Source organism: Pistacia vera, unplaced genomic scaffold, assembly GCF_008641045.1.
Source record: "Pistacia vera cultivar Batoury unplaced genomic scaffold, PisVer_v2 Contig304, whole genome shotgun sequence".
Classification (NCBI taxonomy): Eukaryota; Viridiplantae; Streptophyta; class Magnoliopsida; order Sapindales; family Anacardiaceae; genus Pistacia; species Pistacia vera.
The window spans coordinates 347,514-360,583 of NW_022196118.1; the positions used below are offsets into that span (position 1 = coordinate 347,514).

General features: G+C 33.9%; 2 protein-coding genes and 2 non-coding genes across 6 annotated transcripts; 3 read left to right on the forward strand and 1 right to left on the reverse strand.

Annotated features, from left to right (window-relative positions):
• Window positions 1-3,637: 3,637 nt before the first annotated feature.
• Window positions 3,638-3,717, forward strand: LOC116135896. Its single transcript, XR_004128955.1, has one exon. It is a non-coding gene; the product is annotated as a small nucleolar RNA Z199 (small nucleolar RNA).
• A 375-nt stretch (window positions 3,718-4,092) lies between these two features.
• On the forward strand, window positions 4,093-4,185 carry LOC116135897. The gene has a single exon (XR_004128956.1). It is a non-coding gene; the product is annotated as a small nucleolar RNA R64/Z200 family (small nucleolar RNA).
• Window positions 4,186-4,389: 204 nt separating this feature from the next.
• On the reverse strand, window positions 4,390-7,496 carry LOC116135879. Of its 3 annotated transcripts, none has more exons than XM_031421587.1 (6): window positions 7,324-7,496; window positions 6,830-6,992; window positions 5,801-6,550; window positions 5,542-5,691; window positions 5,064-5,162; window positions 4,390-4,686 (listed from the first exon to the last, which is right to left on the reverse strand). In XM_031421587.1, exons 3-6 carry the CDS (start codon window positions 5,930-5,932, stop codon window positions 4,636-4,638), a joined length of 432 nt encoding a protein of 143 aa, XP_031277447.1. In that variant the 5' UTR covers window positions 5,933-6,550; window positions 6,830-6,992; window positions 7,324-7,496; the 3' UTR covers window positions 4,390-4,635. The 3 variants fall into 3 exon arrangements, with proteins under 3 accessions (XP_031277447.1, XP_031277446.1, XP_031277448.1); XM_031421586.1 differs by having other exon boundaries at window positions 6,670-6,992; XM_031421588.1 differs by having other exon boundaries at window positions 5,656-5,691; window positions 6,670-6,992; window positions 7,324-7,495.
• A 209-nt stretch (window positions 7,497-7,705) lies between these two features.
• On the forward strand, window positions 7,706-10,944 carry LOC116135890 (digalactosyldiacylglycerol synthase 2, chloroplastic). Its single transcript, XM_031421599.1, has 5 exons — window positions 7,706-7,856; window positions 8,022-8,314; window positions 8,558-8,824; window positions 9,628-9,977; window positions 10,154-10,944. Exons 2-5 carry the CDS (start codon window positions 8,033-8,035, stop codon window positions 10,647-10,649), a joined length of 1,395 nt encoding a protein of 464 aa, XP_031277459.1. The 5' UTR covers window positions 7,706-7,856; window positions 8,022-8,032; the 3' UTR covers window positions 10,650-10,944.
• Window positions 10,945-13,070: the final 2,126 nt, after the last annotated feature.

Consider the following 13,070-nt stretch of genomic DNA (forward strand, 5'->3'; position numbering starts at 1 on the left):
TTTGTGAGATGAATAAAGTTGAATAGAATTTTGAGAATATTGAAACAAATACAATTTTGGGTTTAACTTTATTGAGAAAACCAGAATAATATTTTAAATTCATGAACCAAATGAAGGCTTTAATTTCCCCAAACTTGTAGGAGTTCTCTATAATAACGCCCTAGATTGTATTTCAGACTTTTCAATTTAATATTTTAAGTTATTAATTTGAATTTAATAATTATCAAATGTATTATGAATTTATGATAGAACAAAAAGTATAAAGTCATCTCACATTTTGTGTATTACATGCTTAAAAATAAGGGTTGGGTTTATTAAAGATAGAAATATGGAATATAACAAGTCTCGTATATCATTTATAAATTCATTTATTTTAATTTACAGGTGTTATACTCCATGTTATAACTCTTAAATGATTAACAACTCTCTAAATTAAAGTGTGAGATTTCTAATGTCAAGTTCAGTTGAAGATGCAACTTGTTCAAGATATATTAATATTTTCCTTATAAATTCATTCTTGGTGGATAGCTTAGATGGTTAGAGTTAATTAATAATAGTGTAGATAGATGCATCATCTCACATTCCATTCTTTATTTGAGCATCCTCTAAGTATCTCGTTGTTTTCTTCCTTTAATGTCTTTTAATTCAAATATAATTTGATTGAATAATTCTTCTTCTTTTTTTTTTTTTCCTCCAAACATTAATATTTTTATTTAATGAAATATCTAATATTTTCAATTTAATTATACTTTAAAAAAAAAATTATATTTATGGTTAACGACTGTTTTGTAAATTTTTTTTTTCTTCACTCAAATTAAAATTCAATATTTTGTTTGATATTTTTCATATTCATTTACTCTCACAATACTGTTTTTTTGTCTTTGGAAGGTGCGAAGAAAGTACCAAATGGAAAGAAAATTAGTTAAACCTTAGTATCATGATATAGTTACAATTTTCATTATTATTTATTGTAAACAGGAAGATCTACGGTCAAATCGAAATGGACTGATCATGTATGAAGTGAGCCATTGATAAGCTGGTAGACCTACACAAAAAGCACAAAAAGGGAACGTGAAAGCTAGAAAGACACTGGTATGGTGTCTATCATAGACACTCCAACGCTTAAGTCAGTGAAACTATTTGGTGAAGGCTAAAGGGAGAGACTACCAGAATAATATGGCAGTTCTTGGAAGCAAGAACTTTTAGAACTTAGGTGTTACGGGTGATTTTTGAATGAATAATGAGGGAATTTGCCCTTGCTTATATAGTGAACTTAAGAGATTTGAATCCTACTATATAAAGGAGTCGTTATTGGGAAAGAGATAGGATTTCCTTTCCTTATTGGGTTAAGCTTAACATTTATGATTGTAATGCAATATCTTGATAGAAGTGGAAACATAATAAGATTCTGCTTCCTATTTTTTTACTGTTATGAGCTAGTAGGCTTGACCCAGTTTAACTTAGCCTGCAGGATAACCCAACTCATAAAGAGGGTAGTTCACAGAGTATATTTAAATGTAGACTCAATCAGAATTGAGCTAAAATCTTGGACCGTCATCTGTATATCTTATCTGTTGGGCCTCATTAGGCCTAACACGGTTTTTGGCCCATACATTTATGTCATACAATTTTCAAATAAGTTTGACTAATATAAGGTAAAAGAGAATTGAAGGAAGAAATTGTTTCATACTAACGATGATTGTATTATGTCCAACTGGAACAAGTTTATGTGCCGATGGCATTTGCATATGTTCCGATTCTTCTCTAAAGGAATGATGAACCCGACCCTTGTGGTGGTTGTCCTCCATGATGTAATTGTAATTAATAATCGTCAACTTCCAAAATTTAGATGTTCATTCATCTCTAACAAAAATTTCTTTTTTTAATATTATGGTCTCTTAATAAACGAGTTTAATGTGTTTAAATATTATGTGGTTTAAATTAATGCTAATTGTTACTTCGTATTTGGTTAATTGGTTGATGAAATAAGTTCTCACTTCAGTACATTAATTCGTTACATACACGGAAAAAAAAAAAAAATAAGGATGTAAAATAATTTTAATTTTTTATATAAAATTTAGGGTCAATAACAATGATACTCATGAAGTTTAATTAAATAAAAAAAAAAGGGTTATTTAAAATTAAAAAAATCTCATTGTTATTAAGTTTAATTGTTTATTTTGTTTACATTTTGGTGAGATTGATTCGTATTAAACTTATTTGTTTCGTTTATAAATCATTAAAAATATTCCCATTGTTAATAATATATTAGGATTCCATCCAATTTTAAGTTCAAAAATCTGTTTTATCACTTACCAACTTAAAAAAATTTCTTAAATCCTTCACCCAAATATTTAAATGTACAAAATCATCCTTGAATTTATATGAAAAGTTTAGGGTGCGTTTGGTTCATTATTTTGGATGGAGTATTACGAGGTAGAATTTAAAAATCTATAAAAAAGCCCCTAGGTTTACTAATTTAATTAAACACCCCAACATATAAAATGACAAAAATACTCCTACCACCTGTAGTGTCAGATTCCGGCCACCACCGCTGGAATCTGGGCAGAAAATCGCGTTATGACATAGACCGGTCGAATCTGTGTTGTAATGCATCGTTATAGCCTTTTTCGGTCAGATCTACGACCTTCTATGGCAGTCGACGGCCGAAAAAAGCCAAAAAGATGGCCTCTTTGACCATCAGCGACGGCTAAAGATATGGCCGTCATTTTCGATCAACGATGACCATTTCTTTGGCCGTCGCTGACAACCAGATCTGACTTTTTCTAGCCAGATCGGTGAATTACCAGCCAGTTCCGGTCGGTAATTCACTGTTGTGGCAGATTCTGGCTACCACCGACAGTGGTTGCCGGAATCTGCCAAGTATGGGTCATGGGGGTATTTTTGTTATTTTTTAAACTTTTTTTAGGGGGTATTTAATGAAATTAATAACCTTATAGGGTCTAAAAGTAATTAAAAAATTGAGTAATATTTCTGGAATAATGTACCAAAGATTATTTGGAGAATAGGATTGAGAATATGGCTAAGAATATTGAACCAAACACGGCCCTAAATATCTTTTCATCATAAAATATTTGATTATAAATGACAGACTTTCGTATAAAAATATTTAGTGAGTGTTTAAATTAGATAGTACAATTACAATTTAATCCAATGTGTACACGTAAATTTCAAGCGGTCGAAAATGACAGCTCAGCACAACCACGTCAATTAGGGTTTCTCACCTCTGTACTGGTCCTATTTAAAGGTCACTCCGCATCCTCTTCAGCATAGTGGTAGTCTCTTGTTCTCTCTCTGCGGTTTTGTAATGTTAGGGTTTAGGGTTTCACGGCGAAATCCTAACCCTGATTAATCTATTTCGTTACGTTTGGCTTTCGGCGCTAAATCTCCCTTATGTTACGGCTTTGCCGATGCATTCATGGTCTTAAGGTTTTGCTGAGAAATTTGGGTTTTTCGTTGGTAATTTAATAGTCTCCTTGTTTTTGTTTTTCTTTTCATCCGTTGTCGGTAAATTAATTGCCTCTAACTTGTTTGTTTTTACGCCGTTAAATTAATAGTCTCATAGATTTCTTTTTCTTTCGTCGGTTACCTGTGTTGACGATACTGGAGCAAAGTGACATCATGTGATGAGGAACATAACTGCAACAAAATGATCGATTATTATCGTGATTACTTGTATTTAAGTCTCTGATGATTTCATTTCGTCTCCCTTGCGATATTCTAAAACTGTTTCTATTTCAACGTTCTTTTTTTGTTTGATTATTTGACATTCCTTTTTCAGAAAAAAGAAGTTAATGGTGTAATGGGAGATATGATGATAAATTTATTTGGTCCGTGTTTCTGATTAACCGTGACCGATAACCCTTTACCAACGTCTGATTCTCCCGATTCATCAATTCACATCTGCAATTTATCTTACTTTATCGGAAAGTTTTAGTATGTTTTAGCTCTTGCAAGTGTTTGAGTACTCAAGACATTTTGTTTGTCACACTCTAAGTTAAATTTTTTATAATAAATTATGTGTTCATTTTTTATTGTGGAATCAATACTGGTGTCTTTCTTGATCTAGGTTATATGCTGTGATGATTTATGAATAAATTCACATGTCAGACTTCAGAGACTTCTAAGTCTATGAGAATGTATATTCATGATTCTGAGCAAATTCCTTCCTCTTATGTGAGAAATTTTGATTAAAATTCAAAATGGGAGAAATTGGATTAAAATTTTAGTTTTCTGATCGATTTGGTTATGAGCTCTAAGGCCCGGACCCCGAGGAGAGACTACTTACAAGGCATGGTACTGTTTTGGTTTTCTCTATGACCCGAAGCAACCCATTTTAATGAATATAACCACACATTCGAATGGACTAGAAATCGAAGTTTCTCATGACAGAATGTCATTGAACCTTAACAAATATTATTCCACTGACAGCTGGTGAATTAAAGTCCTTTTCTATTGCGATAGGAGAAAAAAATGATCTGAAAAGATTGAGAGCTATTAAAGAAATTGTAAAAATTACAAAGATAAGCAAAAATCAAAGTGTTGTAAAACTAAAAAGGTTACATGGCATCTCTATATCATACATCTTTTAACTACCAAAAAGAGTTCTGTATTTCAGCTACCTTCAGGTGAATCTCGAGACTTTTCAACGAGGAACTCAATTTTCTGGATATCAAATAAGAGATTACTGTCAGCAAAGTGGAGTAACAGAAGAGTAATAACAGAGTAATTACTTTTCAATAACCACAAGAGAATGAGAGGTATTGTCAATAACCACGACAGAATGAGAGATATGCTTCATAATGATTTTAGTTCAGTATCGGTTGTTATCTACTGAAAAAAGCATAAAACTTATACCAAAAGAGCGAGACGGGTGAAAAGCTAGCATGAAAATGTTAAATAGGTTTTCGACGACTCAGACGTGTTGAAAAAAGAAAGTTTTTGGAACATTCTGAGAAGATATCTGCGCTGTTCTTCTTAATGAAAACAATAAATAATGTTTTGACACATGATAAACAAATGGTACCATCCACATTCCACACCTTTACTGATTTATTGACTTCATCAAGTTTTTGCAGGAGCAAGTCTCCGGGTACAATCCCTCTGCGCTCCACTGAACTTTGGTAGGGCGAACTCGTTGTCTATAGCAACAGCAAAAGTAAATTACTAATATTGCAATCATCTATTTAAAAGGCACAGCAAGAAAAAATCATAATAAAAGTTAGTCTTGCGGGCAGAGATTATACTTGCAAATAGATAGGGAAGCCAAATCCTAAACGGGTGATGCTATGTATCACCCTGCTCCTATAACTTATTGAGAAAGATGTCATTTATACCATTGAAATCTTTACCATGAGAAATGTTAAATCTTTTCTAACTACCAAAATACACCCTAAACTCTTCATTTTGCACCCAGCTCAGGATTAAAAGAAAAGGTTTGATGATAACGGTAATTGGGTGCAAGACAAGGTTCTGACAAAGAATAAAGAATTTAAGAATTTTGAGAAATTGCTAAATCACCTTCCAACTTTTGGAAGGTGATTTCCAAGCAGCAGGTCCCTCTGTCAATGAAGACATTCTAGACACATTGTCCCCTTCACCGATAAGAGTGTTAACTTTCCAGTTTTTACCAACCTCTTGTATAACTTTGGCTGCTTCTGTTACAATGACCTGCAAGAAATCCAAAAAACTTCTCTATAATGCTCTATTAAAAATGCTATCAGTCTCCTAAGTGTTCCAGTCTAAAGAAGATACAAATAAGGAGAGAAATCTTATATACCTTCTTCAGGAGACTTGGGTTGGCAATGCCTTGTACCTGTAGTTCATCAACAGGTGCCGCTTTTCCATGTGCTATACTTTCTACTCTAAAGGTATGGATTCCATAAACCGACTGTAAGCAGCCTATAAACATTAGAAAACAGAATAGCAATTAGCCTATCTAAATGAAGCGTTCTAGACAATGTACTTTTCATAACAAAAAATGCTGAATCAAAATCATATTAGTCAATCAATCAAGAAACAAAAACAGAGATCATGCCAACTAAATTACCAAAATAACTCAATGTGTCGAAGAATAAATGCTGAATCAAAATCATATTAGTCAACCAATCAAGAAGCAAAAACAGAGATCATGCCAACTAAATTACCAAAATAACTTAATGTGTCGAAGAATAAAAAATAACTTGGCTTGCCAATCTTGTTTGACTCTTGAATAACAATAAAGAGATAATAATACAATCATGTCTTCTAACCATATTCTGGACGTTGTTTGAAAAATGGGTGTGTTTTGCATAATAGTTTTAAGTAATTTTGCAATAATGAATTTAGTAGAAATATATTTGCATTTTCAATTCAATGTGAGGACATAGAATAATAAAGGCATACAACCCTCAAGAAACAATTCATGCTAAAGCATATGAGAAGTTGCATCATTACCTTGTTCAATAATGACATCGATCACAAGGGAAAGAGGTACATGCTTCTCAATTGTTGTTAGGCCCCAGAAGGGTATGAATGAAGGCCTGGAAACCTTCATGAACAAAATTAAAAAAACAAAGGATTTAACTATATACCTGCATTTATTTTTTCTTATTGACAGATAATAACTGCATACATGTGAATGTTGAATGTATATCTATATCTTCATACCTTATAAACTATTTCGCTTGGTGTAACATACAGTTTGCGAGAGTAAATATCCTTTTGAAGAACATATATTCGAATGGGCAGATAAATCAACATAAAAATGCCAACTCCCCATGCTAAAACCAGTAAAAGAGATATGGAAACCCAAATAATGGTATCATACTTAATGTGATTTTTGGCAAGCTCTTCAAACGAGGCTGCATACACTATCTGTTCAGAATAAGCCGCTTCTTCATCGTCTTCTAACTCCAAGTCAGGATCAGCAAGTAGCTGATCTTTTGATGATCTAAGTTCAGATAGAACGTCCGTGTGACCCATCAACATTTCTTCAAGAACACAAACAACTAATCAATAAAACAATCCAGGGCGATCAACATCAATAAAAAATGAACTATTTTTCTCTTCTACTCCTACTTTAATAATACATTGCCAATGCTTGTGTTCAATCAGTTGGCGACAAAATCTCATGTTCAACGCAGTTAAAAAGAATGAGATTACATCTGAGTCCAGTTCGTTTCTATTCTCTGAACCGAACAGTAGAAAAGAGGGATTTCAAAAGAAACTGAACACAATGTGGAGACGATACGAGAAAGTTTGAAACAGAAAGGCAATCAGATTAATGAAAGGTACAGAATCAAATGAGTGTTCGTTGCTTACCTGATAATTGTTGTAAATGTTTTTGATTAATTTGGATTGCGTAGATAATTTACAGAGTTATTTCTAGGGTTTTCACGTGAAATTTGGGTTTTATTATGAACTCCGGAACTACCAGTCCATTGCCTAGAGTTTAGTGCTTTCACTTGGACGATGATCAGAAAGCAATTTGTGATCTAACGGCATATGAAACAAGAGCACCAGAACATGTCACCTACGTTTCCACATTAATAATTTAATTAGTCTCGTTAGGGGTATGGCCCACATGAAAGACTGCCTCGACGGCTCGACCAATGATCTGGCATGGACCCAGAATGGGCAATGCAACGACATCGTATCGTTTATACAGGAGTAACAGGAGGGGAAAAACAGGGAGGACTAAAGGTATATTCTCTAAGTCTACTCAACGTGAGAAACGGAACTTTCTGGCTTCCCCGTTGATTCTCTTACCATTTTTCGCAGGTCATCTCTTTTACGCTTCTGTTACTTTCTCATCACGTTCAAGTCCTGAAGAATTGTTCTGACAAATGCCAAAGGTACACTTAACAATTTATTTACTTTTTGCTGTATTTCAAATTATGTTCTCATGCTTGTGTCTCTTAAAATCATTTGCTTGTAAGAAACCCTAGGCATAAATCTTAGCTATAAAGTTGTTGTTTTCTAATTTTGAGAGAATTTTCTTTTGATATTGTGAGGTTCAGGCTGATGATTAATGGATAGAAAACGGCATATTGCGATATTTACTACTGCTAGTCTTCCATGGATGACTGGGACGGCTGTTAACCCTCTGTTTCGTGCTGCCTATCTTGCAAAAGACGGAGAAAGAAAAGTCACTTTGGTGATTCCTTGGTTATCTTTGAAACATCAAAAACTAGTATATCCTGGCAACATCACATTTAGTTCACCTCAAGAGCAGGAAAGTTATGTCCGTCGGTGGTTGGAGGAAAGGATCACGTTTACTTCTGCTTTTATCATACGTTTTTATCCTGGAAAGGTAATCATACCTATAAATTTTATATAGATATATTTATTGTTTTCGTGTTTATGTTTGACTTTGTTGTGACTGTAATACTTATATATTTATTGTGATGAAATTCCATGCCGTTTGAGCTAATTTCACTGCCCATGAGTTTGGACCATCTTTCGTTTCATGGCATTATCTTCTATTGCCTTAGAACAGCATCTACAAACAATATCATAGCTTGATAGTCATTGATGACTTCCTGTGTGGTTGCAGTTTGCTGTAGATAAAAGGAGCATTCTTGCTGTTGGAGACATTTCTGAAATTATCTCTGATCAAGAGGCAGATATTGCTGTCCTTGAAGAGCCTGAGCATCTTACTTGGTTTCATCATGGGAAGAGATGGAAAACTAAATTCCGTCTTGTTATAGGAATTGTACACACCAATTACCTGGAATATGTGAAGAGAGAGAAGAATGGACGACCGAGAGCATTTTTTCTTAAACATGTAAATACTTGGGTTGTTGGTATCTATTGCCATAAGGTATAACTATTATAATCTTACATCTGTGCATGTTTGATATTCATTGTTTTCCTTATTTCTCCAACTTAGCTGTCTTTAGCCATTGTATAATCAACTGGAATTAATAACTGCAAGTTGTTAATACATGAATTCAATTATTTAAATGACTATTGCACAAATGAAGACAGACTTCACGTCTTTAGTATATGGTTGGATTTACCAAACTTTTTCCCTTAAATCTTATTGAAGGTTTTGGATTGAACACAGATGGTTTGAGCTCCTATTGGTAAAATAATTCCCAACGCAGGTTAGGTTTGCATAATTTTCTGTCTGGATATAGATGTATAGATGTTTATAGATAGAAATGCTCATCCATGCATTGAAAGATGAAGTGATCTTAATCTGATCTTATCTGTGCACATTGACAAAATGGTACTCGACGGTTTTAGACATAACTAAACAGGTGCATACTGGTAGAATTACGAAACGTAGCATGATAACTCAATAAATATTTAAATAGGCAGTGTAGGGAGCATGTGGGGCTACCAAATGATCTAGGCACAAGTTAGTTCCAAGGTTTTGGCCAAAATACATTATTTTTTTAAATCTTATTGGCACAACATTGACTATAGTTTTGCTAGCAAATATTAGTCTTACAGGTTGTAGTTCGAGCATTTTTGAACCCATGTCATTTCCAGATGGTTAAATACTCTTATATTGGTGCTATACATTCTTTGAACAAAGAAGTAAACCATGTTCTTGTTCTCATTTGTTGTATTCTTTGAAAATTTGCTTCTCAGAACATTGCACAATCTTAATTGCAGGTAATTAGGTTATCTGCTGCCACACAGGATTATCCTAATTCCATCATCTGTAATGTTCATGGAGTTAACCCTAAATTCCTTGAGATTGGCAAGAGAAAGATAGAACAACAGCAAAGTGGGAATCAGGCCTTCACTAAGGGTGCGTATTACATTGGGAAGATGGTGTGGAGTAAAGGCTACAAAGAACTGCTTGAACTTCTTCATGATCACCAAAAGGAACTAGCTGGGCTTCAAGTGGATTTATATGGCACTGGGGAGGACTCTAGTGAAGTTCAAGAAGCTGCCAACAAGCTAAAACTAGTAGTTAGAGTTTATGCTGGGCGTGATCATGCTGACCCTGTTTTTCATGAGTAAGCTTCCTAACGTATATCTAAACTAAAATAAAAAAACTGCAACAGCGATAGCTGAGCAAATCATGGATCACTCCCTTCCCTATAGTCATGTTATTTCTTTCTCAGTTTTTTGAATACATTGAGATTGAAATGCAATTAACTTCTCTTTATTCTCTTTTTTCTGCCTCCTCCAGTTATAAAGTCTTCCTGAATCCAAGCACAACAGATGTGGTTTGCACAACCACAGCTGAAGCATTGGCCATGGGCAAAATTGTTGTCTGTGCTAATCACCCCTCTAATGAGTTCTTCAAGCAGTTCCCAAATTGCCGAACTTACGATGATGGCAATGGATTTGTTGAAGCGACACTCAAGGCACTCACAGAAAAGCCCTCTCAACTGTCTGAAGCGCAGAGGCATGAACTATCATGGGAAGCTGCTACAGAACGGTTTTTGAGGGTTTCTGAGTTGGACCAGACTTTTGAGAAGAGACTGTCAGAAAGTCCTTCAAATAAATTTGCATCCACATCATTAAATTTGAGGAGAAAAGTGGAGGATGCTTCAGCATATATACATTATGTGACTTCTGGGTTTGAGGCAACGAGAAGAGCATTTGGTGCAATTCCAGCGAGCTTACAACCAGATGAAGAGCAATGTAAGGAGCTCGGGTTGGTAATTCCTCCGCATGCATGAGGCTTATAAAGTTGATTTATAGATATGCTTCTGTATTGAAAAATGCTGTACATTTGTTAAATTCTGATCAGTCTCAGGGCCAAGTAAACGTAAAAGACATAAACTGGGATTTCTAGATGAACAATATTTCTTTGTGAAGGGGATGTGCCAAGTGAGTTGATGGTTTCCTGATTTCCTTCTGGCCAAAAACAGAAAGGGAAAAGGGAGGGGGAATTGAGTTGTAAGGCGAAGTTGATTGTAATTTCTGTACAGCTTATTCTGATTTAATAATAGTGTTTCTCTTTAATTTGCTGTAGGCAGAAAAGCAGTGAAATGAAACATAGGAATTAGGTGAAAACATAAAGTGTACATTGATGATTGACCCGTTAGAGATTTCAACATCAAGAATGATGCGTAGCTAACATTTTGGTCCTTCTAAATTTCGTTTAACCTGACGATTGAAATTGGTGATGGCCATTTCTGGGTCATGAGATGAACGGTTGGGACACCTTTATCTTTTCTAAAGTAGAATTACTTAATCTACTATAAAAAAGATAAACAAAAAGGATTACTTACAAGTGCAAAATGATATTACTGTTCTACAATAACTAATATTAAATATTCAAATATTTTTATCTATGATTAAAAGAACAAAAACATTAAAATGAATATATGGTAATCATTTAGTAATATGTTATATAGTTTGCTTTCACCTTTAATATATAACATCCTCTATTGATATATGTTGATGTTCAGAGAACAGGTTTATATTAGGAAATCATTTAATACAGTATCTCGAACTATAATTAGTGTTCAGATATGTGAACCTGTTTAAATTGGGAAAACAATTAATAAAATATCTGAACAAATTAAATATTTAATGTTAATATCTATTAACATGTTTATATTGGGTAAACATTCAATATTCTCTATTAAGTTAATGTTTCTATTGAAAAAACATTTAATACAATATCTGAGCTTCATGAAAGGCAAGAAAATAAATATTTATAATCAGATTTGTGAACATGTTTATTCTGGGAAAACATTTAAGACAGTACCTGAACTTCATGAAAGACAATAAAGATAGTATACAATAAAGATAGTATATTTCCAATTATAAACCAAATTACCTTATATACTTATTCATTAATAATGTCTTGTGAATATTAAATAATGCAATTTAATATAAGAATTAAAGAATAATTAAATAAATAGCAACCAAGAAATAGATTCTTTCTAACTTCAGTTACGTTTTGGTTTGGAGCAGACAAGAAGGGTGACAAGAGTTGCCATATATGCAGATTACATAGTGCAGGAATCTAGAGAAACAAAACCACTTCAGTTGTTGTTCATTGTTTTGAATTCCTGAAATGTAACGGCTGGTTTTTATTGTCCCTGCACATCGGCGCCGCCTGCTTACCATGAAAACTCAAAACCACCAAACTCAAAACCAGAATCTCTTCAAAATTAAAAACCACTGTCTCTAATCTCTATCCTTTTTTGGTAACACAACTCATCACTCTTTACTCTTGTTTGTCTCATTTTGCATGCTAACTCAAGAACAACACAGCAAAACGTAACTGAAATTTAAAGGAATCAATTTCTTCTTCATCTTTTCGCTGTACTCTTCCATGTTCTGCAATCTCTGAAACTATGCCTACACGTGGTTCTTCAGAAATCATTTCACCTTCAATTCACTCTCTTTTTAAGCCTCCCTTGTTAACACAACTTCACTATCATTCACCTTCACTCTTCACTCTTCACTCACAATTTCACTTCTTGTAACAATTAATGGTTGGTCAACGAAACAGGCGTCGTAGAGCAAATGCTCTCCCTTGGGATCTTTCTTCAGAATCTCCTCCCGAGGGATGGATTGTTATCAATGAAGTCAATGAAGACGGTGTTGTGGAGGTAATTTCACACTCGGCTTAGCTCTATAATCGCTCAATTTCGTGACATTAACGTTTTACATTTTGCTTTTTGTTGGTGACTAATGATTCTTTTATTTGTGCTTTGTGAACTGATGTTGTTTTTGTTTATTGATACAGTCTGTTGATCATGTCATATGGGTTCTAATTAACTTTGCTAATAGGTTCACTATGGTGCTAATCTATATAACAACTTGTGATATGAGCTTTATTATGTTATTATCATATAAAGCATTGCCTTGATCAGGTTTGGTGTTAGCCCTCTTGTGGGAAATTTTGTTTCTCCTTTTAGCCTCACATTTAGTTGAGTACTATACAAGGAACTGCAGTTATCAATTTTAATTGCTGCTGCTGATACAGCTGTTTGTGTTCTTTGTGTCAAGGTTTGTTTATGTCTTACTGCTCAATTGGTCAGATCATTGTTTTCTTGTTTGCATGTTAAGGATTTTGATCATTCAAAGCTGAATGAGATTACAAAAATTAACTGAATATTTCGGCTGATTTATGGCTGGTA